At 47.0% G+C, this 22,568-nt stretch overlaps 1 protein-coding gene and 1 long non-coding RNA gene across 6 annotated transcripts in view; one reads left to right on the top strand and one right to left on the bottom strand.

Moving 5' to 3' along the window:
* LOC126919003 (LIM domain only protein 3-like) overlaps positions 1 to 22,568 on the top strand; it is a 69,195-nt gene that overhangs the window by 43,564 nt on the left and 3,063 nt on the right. For 3 of the 5 annotated variants that reach the window (XM_050727680.1, XM_050727678.1, XM_050727679.1), the window contains 3 exons: positions 1,236 to 1,327; positions 14,142 to 14,253; positions 14,526 to 14,789. In XM_050727680.1, the coding sequence (XP_050583637.1) occupies positions 14,165 to 14,253; positions 14,526 to 14,789 (353 nt within the window). In that variant the 5' untranslated portion in view covers positions 1,236 to 1,327; positions 14,142 to 14,164. Of the gene's footprint in view, positions 1 to 984; positions 1,328 to 14,141; positions 14,254 to 14,525; positions 14,790 to 22,568 lie in introns of those variants that run through there. The other 2 variants (XM_050727681.1, XM_050727682.1) reach the window with 1 other exon arrangement.
* LOC126919027 (uncharacterized) overlaps positions 18,477 to 22,568 on the bottom strand; it is a 128,255-nt gene continuing 124,163 nt past the window's right edge. Inside the window, exons 2-3 of the long non-coding RNA XR_007711495.1 lie at positions 18,803 to 18,956; positions 18,477 to 18,744 (exon numbers count right to left, since the gene is read on the bottom strand). This is a non-coding gene — a long non-coding RNA (uncharacterized LOC126919027). The remainder of the gene's footprint in view (positions 18,745 to 18,802; positions 18,957 to 22,568) is intronic.

Here is a 22,568-nt window from a genome sequence, read left to right as displayed (position 1 = left end):
GGAATGGTAGGGTTTCGTAGGGGTGATTTTAGGGGTGGAATTCTACGATGCGAGCACGCCGCTTCGGTGGTTAATCCTCCGTTGCTATTTCTCGACTCGGGTTCCGATCCACCACACAATCTTCCCTCTCTATCTCTCTCTCTCTCTCTCTTTCTTTCGCTTCACCATCACTCTCTTTCTGCACCCCTGTTATCGTTCTCTTTTTCTTTAGCCTGTATGCTTAGTTCTGTATGCGCACACTTCCATCAACGATACAAAGCGATTCCTTCGTCGGTTTATCCTCGAAAGAACGGTAATTAGAGACTTCTGTTCCTACGAGCGATACCCGCGTGGTTATTAAATCGCGCATCATAGAAACGTTTCCACCAAGGTTTCTCTTTTGCAGGTCCAACGACCGGCATCTATCGACTTCGTTATTCCGGCCTTTAATTAGCGTACATCAAATATGCAAGTCAAATGTCGAATCGTCGATCGACCTTTTAAAAAAAGACCTCCGTTATGATCCGCTTATTTTTCTTCTCTTTTCCAATCAAATCCGCGCACTCGACTCGTGGCAACATATTCCGAACCGATATGACTTTGGCGCTTTGATCGTCGTCTTAATCGGCTTGAAATGCGGACCCTGCTCCTCGTTGCTGAGAATTTCGCTCGAGTAGCAGTTAAACTGCGCGGCAGCGTAAATGGTTCGATGATAGGCGGCCGCGGAGTGGGGCAGCGAGTGCGGGTTGCGTTTGATGGCGGGTGCAAATACGGGTTTCGGCTCGCGCGAGTTCCTCGGGTTTGGATACGGGTGCGATGACGGTCGAGTCCGACTGATGCGGAGTGGGGAGATCGTCAGTGGCGGGGAAGGTGGCAACAGCGGCGTAGGGGTGGAAATTTAATACACGGGTGGGGGTAGAAGCACGAGAGTGGGGCGGTTGGAGGGGCGAGCGGCGGTAGAAGTGGGGATTTATCACTTTCGGTGGCGTGCCGCGGTCGCACGCGGTGCTCGGTAGTTTACAACTGACCGCCGAGCGGGCGGTTTCGTGACTCTTGTCGTCCGTTTCTAGATCTTCCGTTTATCGTGTTTAAAGGACGCGGGATGTCTCGTTCCGCGGTAGAATAAACAGGATCGCGATCACGGTCGAAAAGATCTTCGAAGATCCGTATATTCGAGCGAATTCCATACCTTGAAATAAATGTTTCGATGTTTCATGGAGAGGCGAATGATAAATAGTGAACGTTGTTCTGTGCAGCTGGTGTAGTGTCACGTGACGGAGGGAATCTGGAGAACCGTGCTCGGCACAAGGTACTCGTGGAAGCTGGCTCGAGATTCGAACTCTGTTAGGTAAGTCTGCAAATATTTTAATAAATTATTGCTATACGTTGTACGATGTTAATTTCTAGTACACTTGATGCACTAGTATTTCTTCTCTTTCTTGTGGCTTTCTATTTTTAATGTAATCGCTAATTGGAGTGATAAAAACGAAACGCCAGAGAGGAATTGGAAATGCGGTGTGTAATTCAAATTTCACTAGTTCCACTCGGCCAGTCCAGTCCGGCCGCGATCACACGTTCAATTTAACAGGGGCTTCCGGTGAAAACCGCATTTGCCCTTTCCATAGTGGTGCGATTAACGTGCGCGCGCTCGCGCTTGTTCCCGCTCAATCCGCGTCGTTCGAAAATTGTTATAAAATTCCGCGTAATCCGCTTTGCATGCGAATGGTGGGAAATGAAAAAAACGGTTGAGAGACAAATGAAAGATGAAAATTACACGCTGCCACGATATTGCGCGTTAGACCGGGTGAATAGTTGGCTATTATCGCTCCCGATATTTTTTTTTGCCCTGATTCGTGTGCTTCACCATGATGTTTAGTCATCGACGCTGTCTTGGTTCAAGAGCACTAGTCCTTGTCGCCGATGGCATCGAACGTAATGCGTTCGTATGGTTGCCGTTAGCAATACCGATTCCTTAGAAGCGAGCTTAATCTGCATCCCGTCAAATGCTGACACATTGCTACGCTTACTTTCTCAGCGTAAGGTGGCGCTCGATTACAGTTGACTCGCGGCAACAGGAGACTTTTTTCAATCAACGACCGGAATTACCGTGCGAGTCGCGACGTTTCGACGCGTTCATAACACAATACCCCTGTTATTACGAATGGGACACCGGTCGTTCGGTTTAATTGACTTCGACACGTCTCGCAACCGATGTTTATCCTCCTCACACGTCCCAACTGTAGACAAAAAATTTCATTCATGAGAATACTATTCACGACTTAAGCTCAATCGTGTACGATCGATCCTGAAATTAAAATCCCGCGATGTAATTACTTTCACAAGTAAAATTAACGCGTTTTCTTTTATCTTATACTTAATATACGCTTACTCAATCATCCATGTTGGAAGTTACGTAATCGAATCTCTTATCTATCTATTTCCACTCTATATCTTCCGTTGGTCTTTGTCCCTCTTCCAGAACGCTCGGCCACGATCCATTGCCACCGGATATCTAAGGGGCTGTCCGTTGGCCGTCCCGACCGGGCAGAGACGCGAGGGTATCCGGTCGTTTGAATTTCAATAATTGGCGCCAGTTTTAGTAGCGGCGGCGGTCTCGTTAGTCGCCCTCCCGAACGGAGTGACTTAATTATTTCGTTTGAAGTCCGCGGTAGACGAACGAGGGAGGAGAAGGGAGGCCAGGGGGCTGTCAGAGGTTGTGAGGCGGAGGCGGAGGTAAAGGAGGCATTTGGGTGATGCACAGTCAGACTCCAATCGTCTGTGTGTACGTATACGTTCGAAGACGTTGCCCCGGTCCCCACACAACTCACAAATAAATTGAGAAAACTGGAGCGAGGGAGACGGTCGTGCGAGGCAAACGTTTATTTTACACCGACAAATTGGTGCAGCTAATTAGCTCCGGCTAAAAGCAGAAGTATGACCGTGACGCCACGCCTCGTGTCGCGCCGCATCGATGTTGTTGCTGCTGTACCACCAACAGCAGCCACGACGCGATTGTATGTAACAACGTTTCATCGTTGCAGCCTAGAGACGTGGCACGATTCACAGCAATTGTCTGTTGCTTCGTGTTTTCGTTCCTTTTGTACACCGCTCGCATTGAATCTGAAACGTTTCTGTACCGGTGCTTACGCACCGAACCACAATAATGCAGCAATTAACGCTCTTTCGATTCTTTTCTTTTTTCCTCTCCTATTCCAGTTCTTTTTCGTTCTCCCCGCCCCCGCTCCCGTTCGTTACGCGTTGAACATGATCGAATGTTGTTTTTGCAAAAACAACCGAACATCTTCAAGGGCGATCTCTTCCGATCGTTTCGTGACAGCGTGATGCGTTTTCGCAGGAGATATTTGTCGGCGATACCAAGGAAATTATAGGGGACCGTCAGTTGCGATATAATTTAATAATGCCGGCCACGCGTAATGTCTTTCGACACGCGTCAGCGATAATTCCGAGGCGAATGTCCAATAAAAAGCCACTTTGCCCGATCGAAATATCAAATGTAATCCTCTTAAGTCGGGTGCACCGGTCGAACGTGTATCTCCGGGACTGACCATCGTACGCTATCCTTTCCTCTTCTATCGTCTCTCGCTTCCTCTCTCTCTCTTTCTCTCTCTCTCTTTATCGTTCAAACATTTGTGTCTCTCTCTTACTAGTTCCGAGGGAACGTCCGCTCTCATCGTCCTCGTCCCACCCACGCGATTCACCGCGAACTTCTAAGTTAACTTCTAACCCCACACCCTTTTCCCTCGCTCCCCATTCCTATCCAGAGGCGTTGCTTTTACGGCGATTGAAGCTTCCCGTGGGTCCTTGGGCACTCCGCCAGGTGGCAGTGCCGCGTCCTTCTGGGCGTCGGCCCCCGATATTCCATTTACAACATTTTTTAGACAAGGCTCGAGTGTCTCTCCGCAATCCGCATGATTTCCTGCTTCATCGTTTCTCCAGAATCTTCTAGGGAGGCGAACCGCCTCCGCGACCGGTCGAATTTTCCGCCTGCCACCTCACCTTCGCTACGGGTAGAGTGGGGGCGGTCTGTTGCCGCACGCGAATGCGAATATAATTAACTGAAACTTTAATTCGTTCTATTCTCCAACCGGCCGTTTGAAATCCGATAAAGTAATCGGTGGATTACGCGAATTTCGACAACGTTGATCGATACTCGAGAGATCGTTGCGATGAACGGTGATGATTTCCGGTGACGATTCGCGTCCTCGAAGTTCGATCGTACGTAAAGCCAGGACGCAACGCGCGATGGATCCGATCCACACGGACAGAACGGTAACAAAACGGAGGTGGAATGGGATACAACGGTACGGAATAGAAGGAAGAGAGCGGTCGGTGGCAACGCGCAATATCGCTGTGTTCCCCTGATCATTAAAGAACCATTTGCAGTTGCACCGATGCCGACCGACGTTGAATAATTAACCGGCCACCGACTAAAATCGATTCATTAATTAATAAAGCGGCTACGCTCGCTTCTACTAATAACGCCAGTCCACAATTGAATAGAGATCGCGTTCATTAACTGTCCGTGTACTATTAGCAGCGGTTGCGGTACATTACGAACGAATCGAATCAACTAACCAGAATGATCGAGTTTACCAGGCCGGTAAACAATTTTTCTGCTTCTGCCTTGGTTCTCTCTCAGGGTTTACCATCCGATCGTACGCGATCGTCGTCGCGCGACGCGCATAAAATCTACATCTCTGTAACGCTTCACGTCGTTGCGATTCGCGGGATAGACGAGCATCCGTGTCCTAAACCGCAAACAACTACGGCTTGTTTCGTGTCAACGAGTTAAAAAGACTTTGTTCCCTTTGTTAAACGTTCCTCTCCCGCATCGCCTCGACACGGCTGTTCGCTATCGGTCGTCGCGCGGCTCTACCGTCTCTCTTCGTGCCGCGAATTTTCTTTCCCCTTCCCCGATTCCTTCCTCGACTGATCTCGAACACAAACGAACAAGGAAGAAAGTTCCATCCTCTTGCTCGACTCTCTGATACTTGCTCTACCTATCTCTGTGTTTGTCCGTCCTTGTTTCTTTCTATCCACCCTCACTCTCGATTCTTCGTACTCTCTCTCTCGCTTTCTGGTAGTCGTTGGTCGGGCGGTGCCGTCTATTGGCCAGGATATCTTTCGATTATCAAGACTATCCGTAGCTACCGCCTTAGCCGAACGGGCGCCGTTGTCTTCTCGGCTCTTTCAATTAATGTTTTGATTGATTTCGGACCCTTGCCCGGAGGCCGACCCTCCCCTTCCGCCTGGCTCGCGTTCGATCCTCTTCAGCGCACGATTCTTGCCTCGCCGCTGCTTCCTGCGCTCGCGTCATCGATCTTCATATTTACCTTTTAAGCTTCTATTGTCTCGCTTATACAGTTCCGCGTTATTTGTCCAGGATTATTCTTGCGGCGGATAGTAAAGTCTTTTATCGAGGATGGAGCGCGGAATATGGAATACAAGTCGAACGGTTCGCTCCTTTTGTACACGAGAAATCGGTTCGATGGCTTACTTGAAATTCTCTTCGTGTTTCGTCAACCCTTGGACACGAATCGTTCTTTCTTAATCCGTTGTTTTGTTACGTCGAATCAATCTCGTGACGTGGATTTTGCTTCTGATCCAACGAAAATGAGTTATTCGTTGCGTCTTATCTCGAGTCTGACTTCGATTCTTCTGCAGAGATTATCAAATTGATCTGTCGCTTTAAAATTCAGATATTCCAAGAATGTCTCATACTTCGGTTAATCGTAAAAAACGCACCCATGTATGATTTCTATCTCACGTTCACCGGCTCGCATATCAAGGTAAAGGAACGCCGGGACACCAAGATCGAAGAGTATTATACAATAGTAGACAAAACAAAGTTTAAAATTCCCATATGCGTGTACGAGCGTTGATAACATCTGTATTAGATATATTTTATCAAATCGTTGAAAACAATTTTTAAGATACCTATTATATCTATTCATCGACTTTGCATAATATTACAGTTTCGTTTTCCAAAATTATTGTTACCCCATATTGCTTATCTCCACACATTCTTTCATCCGCCGTTTAATAAGATTAAACTTATCCAACTTCTACAATCATCTTACACATTTGCATACGAGAGATGGGTGCCCTATGTCGCGTGATAAATTTCCAAAAGATCGAACAAAAGTTGGCCCGTGAGTTATTTAGATCAAAGAGCGAGCGATTTAAAGCGGTTCGGGAGGAAGGGATGGGATAACCGTTAGCCGCAGCTTTCTGCCCGGATTAACCGAAACTTCCGTTTCCGATTCTCGTGTACGTGCCGCATCCACGCGGAGAATGGACCCCCTGGTGCGGGTGTTTGGCAACGGGTATTCGAGGAGACGGCGACGTTGCAGACAGCGTCGGCACCGTCGACGCCACACTAGGCACTCGGCAAAGGAACCAACGAGAGATCCAGCCTCTACTCGTTCGAGACGGTCCCTCGAATCGGTGTTATACCGGTGGCTGTTTTATTGCGAGATTTGCGGCGTGGCCTCTCCGTGTAACAAGACTTACTGAGATCTTAATAGAATCTGAGACCACCCACTCTCAGCGAGTCCCGTAGCACCAAGTAACACCGTCTTCGGCTACACAGTGCCGTAGCCTTTCTTCTCTCTTTCTATCCGTAGAGTTTCCTTTTTCCTCCAGAAAGAGTCGTCGGTTCTATCTCTCTTCGGTTGCTCGGCCTTTCTTTGGCTGGAAGAGGATGGACGGAGAAGGGAGTTGACCCCGGCGCTGCATCCCTCTATCAGGAAAAGGGGTGCTTATTCTAAGCGTATATAAGAGGGGTAGGAGAATGCCCGGGGTGGGCTGTAGAGTGATTTATGAATATTGCCTACCGAGAAAAGTGTATCGCGTTCGCCGCGTCGATTTTACCTCGACTCCGGAGCACTTGGAAACGCGTACGCGAACTTTCTTCCGTAACATTCTCGTCGTTCCGATTAGCGGGGGTCGACGAAATAGAAAAGGGACGGATTTCGAGTGGTAACTGTTTCGATCGGCACCGACCTATCGGATTCTCTTGTCGTCCCGGTGATTTCGATCGTTCGCTCGCTATCCCGGAATCTTCTCGGCGATCGTCTAATCCGATCTCAATGGTTTCATCCTCCCGTCGTTTGTACCGGATCGAAATTCGAGAGAAATTTCACGTTTCGAATAAATCACTGGTAATTGTTTAACGAAAAGATAAACATCGTGGCTGTCAACGGGAGGAATTTGAACGGTGATATTGGCTCGACGATCGCAGAGATTACGCAGACGCGATCGCTGTAAACCTTGGCGGGTGGCGCTGTGCTATTCTTCACCGTACGACGTAATTAATTTTGCGTTTTATCGCGGCATCGACTATTAATTACTGGCGGGAACGTGAGTGCGCGCGCGACCCTGCCCCATCGCGCTAAATGAATGTTCCTTCGGTCGACAATAGAGAAACCTTATTAATAAATATGTGTGGGTATCTTGGCCGCGTGGCGCGATAATGGCGATCGCGAAATTCGAAACACGCGTCTCTGTATCGTCTAGTCGGCTATTCACCTACGCGAACGGAATATTTGGAACGGTTATTTTGTAGCGCAAATATAAACGTAGCAAAAATAAACATTGCACTGGTATGTAATCCACCCGGAGGGTTATTGAGCTCACATCTAATAATAATAATAACAATAATAACAGTACACACCTGTTCGAAAACGATCATTGTAATTGTTCGAGCGTATAAGGAGTGGTATTTCGGCATTTTCATTCTTTTCGTGGCAATGAGAATTTTTCGTACAAGATTCTCTCGAACTTAAAAAGATCGTTCCGGCGTGCGGGGTAAATATCTACGTAGAATAAAGAATGGTTAACGCTCAGGGCCATCGATGATCGGGTGGCAGAAGCAATTTTATATTTTATTCCTCGATTTAAATTTATCATTTCGGATGTGGCAGGGACAAAAATAAGTTTAAATTGAATTCCGTTTTCCCCCCTATCCACGAAGACAACCGCGTGCATACGCCTACCATCTCTATCCCTATATCCTTCGTATACCATCGAACAATTCTGTTTCGCTTTTCCAGCCAACCTCGAGCCTGTCGTTTCTTCGACACGTCGTCGCGAGGGCTAGCGGTGGTATTGCGCGAACCTTGTTTCTTCGAGGACGGTTTAATGGGAGCCGCGTCAGACGGGAAACGTTTCGTATTGATGCGCGTTTTACATTTTCAGCGAGCAAGCGGGAAACGTGGGAAATAAACTCGGTGGGAGAAGTAACGTTCGAGGAATTCAAAGTCAACGCACGGATTATACTATTATCTCGGTCTCGTCTCGTCCTTTTACGCGACTCTTTCTCTTCTCTTTCGTCCGATTCCAGTTTTATCGTCGTTTGGGATTTTTGTTTAATACGATAGAGACTGATCGAATAGTGAAACGTCGCGATGAAACAGGAGACGAAATTCCGTGGTTAAAACCGCGGCAATAATCGTTAGCGTAGTTACCAGCTAATTAGCGCGAAACTTCGAAAATATCTGGACGCGGTGATACGACATAGAGCGAGGAAAAACGGAGCGAGTAGGAACCTCGTGACGGAGTGTAAACGAGAGAAAGACAGAGAACAGCTAGAAGAATATTTTATAACGAGCTCTCGCTACGAAGACAGCACCAGCGGTACGGTTGCCAGCGCGTATAACGGTAAGATCGGGAGTAGATCTGTCTCCCCAGGAAGCTTGTTAGGCGTCGGCGAGCTCCGCTATCTTCTAATTGGCGATATAATGATTCTGAAGGATGGAATAGCATGGTCCTGAAGGGGCCGAGGAGCACCCTATTCCGTACCATCCCTTGTTAGGGGTGAAATTAAAATTTGGCTCTACCTACCTTCCTGCCTCTCCTCCCTCGCGTCGTCAAACCTCCATCTTCCTCAGTCACTGTTCTATCAGGCACGTTCTCTCTCTTCCACTCCATTCACCTCTCGCAGCTTCGTCCTCTACTTCCTCCCTCTGTCTCCTTCTTAACTTCATCCTTTGGCTACCTGCTCTCTTCTCCCTGGTGGATTCGTTATGCGACCGCTGTGAAATGTATATGTCTTCTGATATAGCTGGAGGATTCGACCGCGAGGACGAGGCGGGGTCGTCGTTATCGTGTCGTTCGAATTTCGAGGGCCTTTCTTAGAAAGCTCGGCTGGTCGAGCACCGAACGCGATTGCGTTTGTTATCCTACTTCTCTTCTCGTTCCCTTTTCGTTCGCCACGTCCGCGTTATTTCCGCCGCTCTCTCTCTCTCTCTCTCTCTCTCTCTCCCTCTCTCTCTCTTTTCCTCCCAGCCCTCGGGGAAACGTCGTTAAAAGATCAAGGACCGATTCGTGGCGGTCGGATCACGCGGCAAACGATCTTGTCTTCGCGCGAATTTCCCGGAAAAACGGAGCCGAGTGGAATTTCGAGATGGCGCGTCCATAATTGCGATGATTAAACGCGTCATTCCGGCAGGCTGGTTAATTGGACGAGTCAGTTGGAAAGTGGCGTATCAACCGGCGATTTCGTTTTATATCACCGGAAACTATGACTCGTGAAATCAACGCCGGGCCCTGTAGTTAAGCGCCAATGCTTAATTAAACGTTAATCTCGCGCACGATGGCAAACGAAAGTAGCGGTGTGTCGGGGCGGTGGTACTGGTTGGGACTAGTAAAGAGGAACGTAAGGGGAAGAGGGTGGTGTAGCCGGGGCGAAATTAAGGCTCGCCGGTTGATTCGAATTCTCCTTGAGAAATTTCCTTTCCCTGAGAACGCCCTTCGTGCGCTCTCTAGTAGTTACTAAACTGGTCGTCTCAATTAGCGAAACTTGCAGCTACGTTACCGACTTCCAATTAGTCATAGGTTGCAAACTGTATCGCGCTTACTGGAGCGAGACTAATAACTCCTAGACCATGAAATATATGCATAGATACACGATGCAAATTAGTGGTACACGGCCGGGCGGACGTTTATGAAATACTTATCTTAAGAAAAATTTCGGCTCCCTCTGTGTAATCCTACTTACCCACCTACCAGTCAAATACGTACGTTAGGTTTCTCAATTAAATATCTTTTCTCACCTCGTCCTCCTTATCTCGCTTCTTCACCGTGTTTCCTCCTTTTCACAGATTCAAGAAATGCGCGATACAGATTTTTTCCCGCGTGAAAGTTCAACGTTCCAAGACCAGACGAAACAACAAACGTGTGCGTCTCGGGATCTGGCACGTTTGCGTGTTGGAACGAATAGGTATAAGTATATGCGCGCTTCTCTCTCTGTGTGCGTGTGTGCGTGTGTGCGTGTGTGTATACTCGACACATAGACACACGTATTCACCGTCGATCCTCGGCGAATTTACGAAGGCCCTTGTCGCGCGGCTGATAGTTACAGGCCTGGTCTCAATTAGTAGAACTTACGTCGCTAGGGTCCAATTAGACGTAGGCTAGAAGCTACACCCTGTTTGCTCAAGTTTGCCGTACCTATGCACCACCGTCCGTCGGATGGGGTTGCTGCCCGTCCTGTACCTACCAAGCCTGTTGAAGGTGTCTTTTTCCTACGCTAATGACTAATTAGCAGCCTCTCCACTTCACAGTATAATGACACGGGATACAGCCTTGAGCCGTCGGCTGGGATCATTATTAAACCCCGAAATTGCAGTCGTGCCTGCCGCCTCGTGTTATGCACCGCCTCGTGCCCTGTACTTTGCCCTATCCTGCGTTCTACTCCCAACCCTGTTCAACGTGGTTTCGTATACCCTCGCCACGACGTCGCGACGCACCGTACTCGCTCGTCTCGCTACCCACGGCTCGATCCACGGCTCGAAGGACACGCGGCAAGATGCGGAACGTGACTCGACGAGGATGAGGGTGCGTTCTGATTTCGCCTACCTCTTATACGCACAATCATTACTTCCTGTCTTTTTCCTCATTGGTCTGCTTCTATATCTTTTCTCTTTGTTTTCCATTCTTTGTATTATATCATATTCTCTTATACGTTCTTCTGATTATATTTTGCAACCTCTTTCGAAAGATTCGATGGAGCGTACAAGTTGTATATTTACATTTGATCGACTGGTTTCGCGGAACCGGATAAGGGATACGCGTGAAATTACTCGTTTAATTAATTCAATGTTAAACGCAATTAAACAGGTTTCCTCGATGCGCGCGCGCTATTCTCAATTACGCATCAGTATTTCAGGACACATAATACGAAACGAGAGAGACAGAGAGAGAGAGAGAGAGATACCATCAGGTGATCCTGTGATCCTGTAACAAAATCATTGGATTTTACTTCGGTTTTTAAATTAATTTCATAGATGAAACGTACATTTCAAGCCACGCTATAGTCCATTTCCAACCCTTGGCATATTATACGACGCCCACTCTCTCGCTTATTATACAACGGACAAATTCGTTTCGTTCTATGGAATAATACTTTTCCACCCTACCCGCGCGGCTCCGTGCTACAAAACCGTTCCTTCCTTCTTCCTTCAACCGTTTCTTTTACATTTATTTATTTCCTAAACGTCCGTCCCCGCTGGCTACTTTATATTTGACATTTTTATTAAACCAGACGGTAGCCCCGTGTGTCCGTAGCGACAGCGCGTATCTCAAGGATGGCAATGGCAGTGGGGACGCACGAGGCACAGCTCCGCCGTGTTATCCCATATTGCTGTTAGGGCAGTTTCGTAATCTCGCGAGGGTGCCTCCTTATATATCGAGCGAATAAAAAGTTGTATCCGTCGCGCCGATTCGTCGATCGTCGCGTCCGGTTTTCCACCCCTTGTCGCGCGGCTCGCTCCATTTCTCCGGCCACGAAAGACAGTCAGTGCGGAAACGATGGGATATTGTATCGCATCCAGAATCACCGGTACCTCCATACACGTCCCCTCCATAAATCAACTTTTCACTTTACGATTGCGTTACGTCCGAAGGCGGCAGTACCCTTTGCGTCGTTTCTTGCGCGAGAACGATTTTACGCGGTCGATCAACGGCGGTACGCATCTCACAGAGAGAGTTTTCTCACTCTCTGCCAGACTGTGAGATCTCGTATATATCAGAAACGTCGAGCGTCGTCCGGACGGTGCGGTCAGTCGGTTGCCGATACACTCATTGTGCATTGTCGCGAAATAATGGGACGGTAAATTGACAGAACTAGTTTCATTTTATCTAGCGTATCATCGAACCCGGGGTTTCGATAACGGATACTGCGTGACGGTATTAAATACTGCGCATGCCTGACAAATAACTGTACATCCGTGAGAAGTTCGATCGGCACGCGCAACTTGCTTCCGCTTAGGGAGATTTCCGTATCGATATACCGACAGTGTTATACTATGTATCACGCACACATATGTAAACGCAACATACTATGTTGCATTTTACTTCGGTTACGATTCTTCCGGGTGATCGCGGGCTGTCGGCTTGCTGCGCGAAATTTTCTTTCCTCTTTGCCGCTGGAATTTCGTTCATACCTCTTTCCCTTCTATTCCGTGTTCGCGACACGGATTTTCACATCCGCGCGTTCGATATCGTCGGGAGACGATATCGTGTCCGATAGGGAGAAAAAAAAAGAAGCGTAAGGAGTCGTTGGAAAGGGTCAGAGAGAGAGAGAGACAGAGACAGAAACAGAAAGAGACAGAGACAGAGAGAGAGAGAGAGAGGGAGAGAGAGAGAAATCCGGAGAAAAAATGGAGCGCACAGATCGTTTGACGAATCACGAGGTGCCTCTTGGATACCAACGTAGTCGGGGCACGCTAAGAGGGGGCCAAGGGGATACGCGGTAGAGGGATGATGTTTTTTTCCTCCGCGGCGCCTCTTTAATTTGCCCTCCAATTAACGGACGGGGTCCTATTTGAAAAATACCTGCCACGAGGGCTGGCAATTATACTCCTTCCTTTTTTTTTTTTGCGCCACGAGCGCGTTATTAGCGCTATCCGTCGTTCCTCTTGCTCCTCCTTCTCCCTCATCTCCCATACTCCTTTCTTCCACCATCCTCCCACTTTGTCGTCATCCCTCCAACTTCATTCCTCCTCTTCCTCGTATCGTCGAGTCGAGCTGTTCCTCTTCGTTCCCACCATCCTCTCGTCCCTATCCCACCCGCACTCTCTGTCACCCTCGCTTTTTACATGCGTGTGGCCGCGTTCGCGTATCCGCATCTGCGTCTGCCTGTATGGGTGGTTATATATGGGTGTATTGCAAAATGTGCGAGTGCTGGTGGTCCAAAGGGGGAGGACACGCGGGCGCTCGTATACGGGAGAGAGGAGTGGCGACGCGGTGAAGAGAAAGGGAGAGGAATAGGGACAAACTGTTGGAAGAGGGAAACGAGAGACAGAGAGGTACAGGGAAGAGGGTATAGAGAAGGTAGGAGAAGGAGAAAGATAGGGAAGGTGGGGAGGGATGGGGCCGGGGTGCTGGCGAGTTAGAGGAGTGGCGTTTATAACTCGTGCCCGGGTCTCCAAGCTTTGAGAAGGCCAATTAGCAGCATAAAGCTACAGCTCGGCCCCGGGGCCGAGGATGTTTGTATGTAATAATGGATTGTTACTCAAAGTATCCGGCTAATTAATTAAGCCCCCGCGCCTCGCCGTGCAGCCACTCACCATTTTAGCCGGCCGCCCTCCTTCCCTCGGATCGCCTTTAGAACGCGTTCGTTCCTGCGAATGTGGTTGTCCGTGTTTCTCTCTCGTACCCGCGCTTTTCACCCTCGCCGGGCCACGTCAATTCGAACTACGAACGATTCCTCGCGATCGATGCTCCCGCCAGTGGATCTGCGAAACGCGGCCACCGGATTTCAATCTCGATCCTTCGGCTGGACGTCGATTTCTTATCGATCGAAATTTAGATCCTTGGCAAATCCTGTGACGTAATGTTTCATATTATTCTATGCAATTATTTTCGATTAATTTACGACGTTCGTGGGAATAGTGGAATCGATCTATCGAAAAACGCAGGCACGGGAGATTTAGCGCGCGTCGTCGGACGACCGGTCCAATTAGCGTGGATCGTTATTGCATGTTGTCGGCCACTTAGCAGACGCTTATTATCGCGACGTACGTGTACATTACGCGGTGGCTGTCTGCGGGCTCATTGTTACGAACGCACAATGGCAGAGAGACACGATTTACGATGTCGCGGATTTAACGAGTCGACGTTCTTGTTCCGTGTTGCAGACGGCGTTCTAGCCGAAATCACGATGACGATGGACGTGAGCAAGTCGGAGCCGAGTAAAAATGGCGCGACGCAGCACGAGTGCGCTGGATGTGGGAAAGCGATCACGGAAAGGTAAGACGATCGCGGTCTTCAATTACTATTTTTATTTCTTTCACGAAACGAAATGGAATGTGCTACAAACAAAGAACAAATTGAACGTAAAATAGAAAAGGACGCGATTGACGAACCGTGACGAATTACTTGAAAATATAAAAACGGACGATTTAGAGAAACTTTCTAATCGGTCAAAGGATAAGCTTCTTCCGAGAGCCGCGGTTAAAGATCAGTTTCGAGCACGATGGGTTACTGGTCGGTAAGAAGGAAAACTATGGTCGGTTCTTCAGGTATCTCCTCAAGGCCATGGACCTGTTCTGGCACGAGGACTGTCTGAAGTGCGGGTGCTGCGACTGTAGGTTAGGAGAGGTCGGTTCTAGTCTGTTCACCAGGGCCAACCTTATCCTCTGTAAGAGGGACTACCTCAGGCTGTTCGGGAATCCGGGACACTGCGCGGCCTGCAACAAACAGATACCGCCGTTCGAGATGGTTATGAAGGCGAGGTCGAACGTCTATCACCTGGACTGTTTCGCTTGTCAACAGTGTACTCATCGGTAAGTTATTCAGCGCAAGAAAATCCTTCGATCGATTCGATTTACATATCGTTTCGCTGTAAACGTCAATTTTTCCGTCGTTTTTCTTTCCGTCTTCTCATCCTACGATCTCCGTTTACGTTTCTCTGCATCGAGCCGTACGACGATGCAAACGACGAGGGAAAGGGAACTGTACGCATGCGAAAGTAACAAAGACGAACAGAGTTGGGGATGAAGAAAAATAGTACGACGGTGAAGGGGTATAGAGAAATACAGGGGACGAAAAGAAAGAAGCGAGAGTACGGTTTGCGAGAGACACAGTCCGCTCGGGAGTTGCTTTACAGGTCAGCTGGGAAATCACCCTGTGCTCTATCCGTCGCGACCTCTTCCTCCGCTCGCGCTGGCATTCCACGCAGCAGGAGGCTAACTTCTCGTCGCATTATTCCCTGCGACGCTTTCCACCCCCGTCAGGGCCCTACCCCTGAGACCAGTTATGTAATTATCCAGATACTGCTGACATTTTTGTATCATATCGCACCGTGTAGCGTAGGCAGACAGAAACAATGGCTAAATGCCGAACGAGAGCTCGCCACGTTTCCGGTTCAGCGTCTCGCGATGGACGACGAGAGGAAGGCGATGCGGTGGCGCGCGTCGAACAACGAAGTGGAAACTCACAGCACGAGTTTTTCCTTTCTGAGTTCGATCCTTGAATCACTCGGGAGATTTTATTTCAAACGTAGGTCGAATCGCTTCGTTTATTGTTCGCCTCTCGTCTTTCGCGATTACCCTTCGCTTCGTCCTCTCGATGATCATGTTTTATTAAAGTTCCGCAATTTGGCTCAAAGCGATCTTTCTCTTCCTCTATCCTCCATCCCTCCCCCTCTTCTTTTCCTGTTGATCATCCGGTCTCTGCCATCTGACGCGTAAATTACAACGGACCGTGCGGCGAGTAATTTGCCCGGATGCGAAATTTTATTGCCGTTGGTAACCAGGCTCGAGTAATTTCGCGACGTTACCCCCATCGTCTCTGCCGGTGCGTCGCGATTCCGTGCCTCCCACGTTGCTTGCTAGTTTGGTGAATACCCAGAACAAAGAGAAACGAAGTAGACGCAGGGAGACAGAGAAGGGACATGTAACTCCGTGTACCGCGATATACAACGGCGACAAGAAATCGCGAGAGATATAGACGAAAGGGGACGGGGCTAGAAAAGAATAAGCTTCCGATAGAAATGGCGGTCAATGTAAAACGGCGAAACTATGGAACCGTGGTGAGACACAATGCCGACTTATTGACGAGATGAAAGGTTTCGAGGGTGGCAAAAGCGGGTGGTTGGCAGCGGTCTCTGGTTGTACGTAAGAGAGCGCGAAAGAGAAAAAGCGACGAGCGAGGTGGACGAGACGACGAGAGGTCGAGAGGAACCTCGTGCACGAGTACGAGAGGGAGAAGGCGAAACGGAACAGGAGAATGTAGTTTGGAGCCAATAACAGTGGCTCGTCCAGGCGTGCGACAAACGTTGTACAGCTTCTCAAACAATGCGAACAAAAGGGCATCAATTTTACGTTTTTATCGCGTGGCATTGTCTGTCTTCGACAATGGGCCGAGCGGGCAGCGACGGAGCCGCGCGCCGCCATGCCCAAAGCAGTGTCGCGTTCATCGCGGTACAACCGACTTCAACGGAATCGACGAAAACCTGCTTTTGTCTCCGTGATTCACCCCGTGCCAGAGAGTGTTGCACACACGCGACATTCTTGCGGTTCGCTGCAAGCCTTTTCGCCGGATCCCCAGGACCAATAGCCTCCGCGATTGCCCGTTTCGCGGAACCATTCGTTTTGAAACATTGGACGAACGCGTTTTCACGCTGGATAACCAGCAACCTAATTTCCATTACAGTTTGCCATCGTAGCTTTGTTCGGTTCGCATCGGAACGATGCTTATCTATGAGAAATCCAAAACGTTCTTAATACATTGACAATTTCTTTTTCTCGGTTTAAAAGCTAAGTTTATACATAAAAAATCTTGTCGTTGTCCCGGTACTTTTTATGTACGATACGATACTTTGAAAAATAGAACCGTATATATTCAAGAATACGAGACCTACAAACCGTCTTTCGTTTTAACCGAACGAAATTGCCGACGATTAGATTTCATTGGTAATTTAGCGTACCGCCAATCCCGCCAATTATTCCCGTTTGATCGAAGCCCCAAACGTTCCGTGGCCCGGATCGAAACGATTCCGGGCGTTCTCGGTCGGATTTAGATATTTCCCGTGGTAGGGGAAGAGAAAGAGAAAGAGAGAGAGAGAGAGAGAGAGAGAAAGGGTGGATCGTTTCCAATTATTTCGTCGGTAAAAAACGGACGGGTGAACTCGAGGAGGGCAATTATACGCGGGGCGCCGCGACGTGTAACGCGACGACTTAGAGTTTGCAATTAAACAGCAACAATTACACGGGGTAACTTTAGACTGTAATAACACAGAATAAAGGGTTGCCGGTGGCGGTGCCTAGCCTACCACCCTCCTGGTTAGAGGATGATTTACCGATCCAATTAGATATCTCTCTCTCTTGCTCTCACGCTCTCCCTCTCTCTGCTCCACCAATACGCAGAAAATCGCATCGTGTGTGTGGAGGCAACTTTCTACTTACACACGTTTATTCGTGCGCGCGTGAACGACAGAGAATACGCGTCCCCTCGACGTTTCTTCGATCCTCTTGAGGAGACGTCCGGTCAAATTTAACGACCGCCCAGTTAATGCCCTCGCCGACTACAAATTGCAGTTTGCCGTCGTGGCGTCGCTAATTCGACGTTGGCCGATTCTTCGTGCTCGAGCATCGCGTATCGAACAAGCCGCGTCCGGCTAGAATCTAGAAAAATTGGAAGTAGATGTTGCAAAAATGATCCATGTCTTTCGTAACTTTGGTTGTTTACCTGTTTGCCCTCGGACGAGAACGACGATCGTTTCTATAGAAGTACGTATTAAGTAAAGACGGGATTGAAAGTTGTAAGGAACAGTCGATTATGACGTGTCATTGACAGTTCTTACGTTGAATTGCAATTAGAAGAGATACGATAAAGTCGACTTAACGGGTCTCGCACGTTTATAATGCACGTTTATAATGCAACGGATGCGGGAACCTGTTTTAAAGCATATTTGCTATAACCGCTTTGAATACGATTATTACTTAAAACCACCGGCGTATTACGATCGTCATCCTGTGATACGTACTTGCAACCAGTTAGCTTCGCATCGGTGAAAGCTTGATACTTAGTCTTTGGATACTACATTTGTACCCAGTATCTGTTTAACGTTGAGCCATTCCTTCTTAATGAAAAAGGAAAAGGAGCAAAACATTCGAAAACCTGCACTTACACCATGAGCACGTCATTAATCGTGCACGGCTCGGTTGTTCGAGCTGATACGCTTAATTTGCCTGGCAACGCCTTGCAGCTGGACGAGAGAAAGAGAGGCAGACGGAATCGGGGAGAAAGAGAGAGAGAGAGCTGTTTAATCCTCTTTTCTGCGCCGAGGAAACTCGTCCCGTCGCGGCAAAGGCGCAAATTAAACCGGTAACGCTGCCACCGGGTCCCCGGACGCGATCGCGACGTTGAGACGCGGCGCATATGCAAATTTTATTCAAGAAACCTGTGTCCCTTCAAAGAAAAAGATTCACAGAGACGGGCAACGGTGAATGTTTTATTTCGTTGGCGTTGGTCTGGAGCAGAGACGCTCCGGGAATGTTACAACTGCATCGAACACGTCCCGTAAAGCGGAGTCTAATGGGGTCACGCATTGGCACCGGTTACTTTATTTATTTACGCGATACCCGGCTTTCGAGGTTCCGGTCGTCCGTTTTCTGCAGTGGTTGGACGTGTCCGATTCTTCTCCAATTCTCGCGCGTCCAGAGCCTTCTGGCTTCAGCGAGCTCCGACGACCCTCGTTAAACATTCGCCCGTAGCGATCTCCGAGACCAGCTTCCTCTATGGATTGAAATTTCCTATGTGAATCAGACTACGAACCTGGTTTTTCGATACCAACCACTGTACCGATCCTCTCTGCTTCAGCTTCGTGGGTGGATTAATATTTCAAGCGCGCTGTTGTTGCGGTACGCCATTGGTGACTCGTAGATACGTGACGGTTCTGTACCAGACTTCGACCAGTCTTTGCCTCGAAGACTATTGGCAATGTAACGCTGAAAATTTTAAATGATAAATAAAATTGTAAAGTCTTAGGCTATGGTTAAAATATATGCGTGTTCTGACGAACTGTCGTTCGATAAAACAAACTCATAGGAGTCTATCTAATAGTCATTATATATTTGATTGTTCCAAGCAATGGAATATTTAGAGGATGAAACTCATATGCTCATAAGACTCTATAGTTGCTGACGAGAGAATTCAGACGCTTGTAGGAATATTTTAGAAATATATCAGGTACGTGTGCTACACGAAACATTTCTAAATCTCTTTAGCGCTGTAATCAGATTCGACTCGACGTTATTTTGGTAAAGCTTGAAACAATTCTGAAGTTGTACATGCAATCTACGAGGTATTTAGTACGAATATATATTTCACAAAGATCATAAAAATATTTAAACAGTTAATTATTCGTTATATTAATAAGCCTCGTTCAATGGGACCATCTTAGATACTTATTACCATATTTAAAATGGCTACTTCTTCATATGGTATATACAGGGTGGTTGGTAACTGGTGGTACAAGCGGAAAGGGGATGATTCTACGCGAAAAAAGAAGTCGAAAATATAGAATAACAATTTTTCGTTTGAGGCTTTGTTTTCGAGAAAATCGACTCGAATTTTCGCTCGGTACGCGTGCACTTTATCACGTCTCGTTATAACGGATCTCACTGTAGATCGTTGTCTCGGTGGATATTATCGCAGTTTAAGTTTGTTTTTGCCGTAACGGAAAATTAGGACTACATAATGAAATAATATGAAGTAATCATAAAGTTTATTATTACAAAAATTGCTGAAAATGTTGCCCATTCTACCGAACACGTACTTCTGCTCTTCTAATTAAATTTCTATGAACACTTTCTAAGTCAATTTTCTCGAAAACAAAGCCTCAAACGAAAAATTTTTATTCTATATTTTCGACTTCTTTTTTCGCGTAGGATCACCCTCTTTCCGCTTGTACCACCAGTTACCAACCACCCTGTATATGTGTCTACCAATTACTTTTAATAAATATATATTTCCAGCAAATATTTCGGAGATTTTATGCGCATTTGAAATTTTTTTTCCAGTATAATCACGATACTCGTGTTTCACTATAGCAATAATAAAATTTCAATATCTTTTCTACAACACACACGATCTACGCATTGTACATTACATACGATAAGTTCAAAGACTTTTGTGAGTCACTATATACATATATGTACCTATACCTATTCGTCAGAATTTGCTATTTTGCTATTTTGTATTTTTGTTCCTGTTTCTCTTCTCTCGAGCATCAGGAGGCGAATAAGATTGTTCGTTTATTCTATCGTTAGAACACACTGCGCGCGTAATACGTAACAACGAGAACAGTTAATTAGGAGGGTTAAATTGTTGATGAAACAATGCGCTCAAAATGCTAGATGGAAAACGTTAAAGTGGAAAATCAGCGGGTATCGCGCGCTGGTATCGTGCCACGACAGACAGCTGCACCGGTTGCTAGAATTAGAGGAATGGGATTCACGCGGCATTATTCGCGCGATTATAATAGAGACTCCTGAACGAATGCACTCATGCAACAATATAATTCTGGCGGATCATAGTTATGTGAATATCTAGTTCGATCCAGACTTCACGGAGGAATGACTGAAAGAATGTGACGCGAATCGTTGGTACTTGCATTCCACATTCACGGCATATTATTATAGAAAAAGTACCTACAGGAGAATTTTAATATCGTCAAATAGTATTCGAAAGCTCGGCACTGTGAATAGCACTGTGACCTATAAAAGTAAAATCCCTCGACATTGTGTTCAAGATGGATCGTCTAACGTTTCAATCCTGTGACAAGGTCTTTGGTCCTAATGGCACTTCTGGCAACATCTGAACGTAAGGGAACGTTCATCTCGTAATTTCTCTACAAATTCACTTAACCAACTACCAAATAGCCAAATTTAACTGGTCATTTGGCCTACCAATCTCTCGCACGTAATAATTTCTTTACGTGTGGTTTCATAGCTGTTGAAAATCAGTCAAGGATTAAAATACGTTCAGCTTCTAATTCCATGGCTGTAGAAGTTTCTAATTAAAGAACGACCGGTTAATAACTTAACTAACCGGTCCTAGACGCGACAGTGATCCCACGATGGTCACTGGTAACCAAAGGCGTGTTGGGATTAATCGAAGTATTTAAAATGACGATAAATTTCTACCTTAAAAATTACGACCATTAATGTCATCTTTCCTTAACATATTCAATTTCCTTTCCTTAATCTGCTTAAGAAAGTAAATCACTCATTTCCGAAGCAGTTGAATATTAATCATTTACTCAGATAATGAAATCGAAACATTTACAAAACGCCAAGTTGATCGATTCTATTAATTTTAATGCACAGAATACACAAAATTCGTTTGGTAGTCAGGTCTTAAGTATCTTATCAATCAACCACGAAAAACAAATAAAAAAAGCAGAAGAGAGAGGAAGGCAGAAGCAGACAAAGAATGAAATTTGAAAGAGAAGAAATCCACGAGATGAATTCGTTGAGCGAAACAAAGTAAATAACCGAGGATGGTTAGGTGTCAGGCAATTGACAAGGAAAAGAGAGAACACCTTGAAAGCAGAAGGCCGGTTGCGGCGAGAGATGGTCTCGCGTGGTGGAGACCAGAAACCAGCAGGTGACGGCCAGCTGAATAGCGAGTAGAGGAACGACAGTGAGAGGTATAGAGGTGACAGAAGGGCGAGTGAAAGAGAGAAAGAGAGGTGGAGGTGGATCAGAGTACAGCGTCATTTAGCAGACGACGCGTATAATGGGGGAAACGAGCGAAACCCGGTATAAGCTGTGCTCGTTGGGAATGGCCGCGCGCAACGCGATAATTCTATTTGCCGTACGATTATGAGAGTATCTACCTCGAACCAGACTCTGCCGCTCTCGTATTTCGCTCTCGTATTTCCTACCGGGATCAAAGCGGATGTGAGACCGCTCGCGGACAGAAGCCCGATAATAATTATTTGTCCGACGCGTTGCGATACGCTCGTTATCCAACGCTCGTCCCCTGCCACCCTTTGTCATTGTTTCTCCTTTTACCCTCCCCCCGACTTTTTATTTTTTTATTTTTTTTTTTTTTTGAGTCCCACTTTTTCGGATTTTCCTCCCTTTTTGCCTTTTTTCCCCCATTGTGACGATCAACCGTTTATCGACGAGCTAGCAGCGACGCGATACCTATGCGTAGTGGTTCGCGAATGAAAGAATCGTTACACACGTTCTTTTTATATCGATGATATTTTTTCCAATTTTTCTCGCCGAATAATCCCTGATTTATCTGTTGTTAATTGGCAAGAAATTAAAAAATAAAAGAAGAAAAGAAGTTAATCATATATTAGTCAATCATATATTAGAAAGAAAAAGATATTAATCATATATTAAACATATCTTTTCTCACATAATGTCGCGAAGTGAGAACGATCGCGAGCGATCGAACAAAAGTTCAGGCGTTCTCTTTGAAGCTGGCTCGGGGATCTCGCAACGTAACAGATGACGAGAAACGTATCGCGCGGAGATCTCATCGAATCGCGGTTGGAGGCGGTGTACAAGTTGAAGCGGCGCGACACCAGTAGCCTGTGGTTT

Source organism: Bombus affinis, chromosome 7, assembly GCF_024516045.1.
Source record: "Bombus affinis isolate iyBomAffi1 chromosome 7, iyBomAffi1.2, whole genome shotgun sequence".
NCBI classification, from domain to species: Eukaryota; Metazoa; Arthropoda; class Insecta; order Hymenoptera; family Apidae; genus Bombus; species Bombus affinis.
Note: the sequence above shows the minus strand (reverse complement) of the source record. Positions and strands in the feature narration are given on the sequence as shown.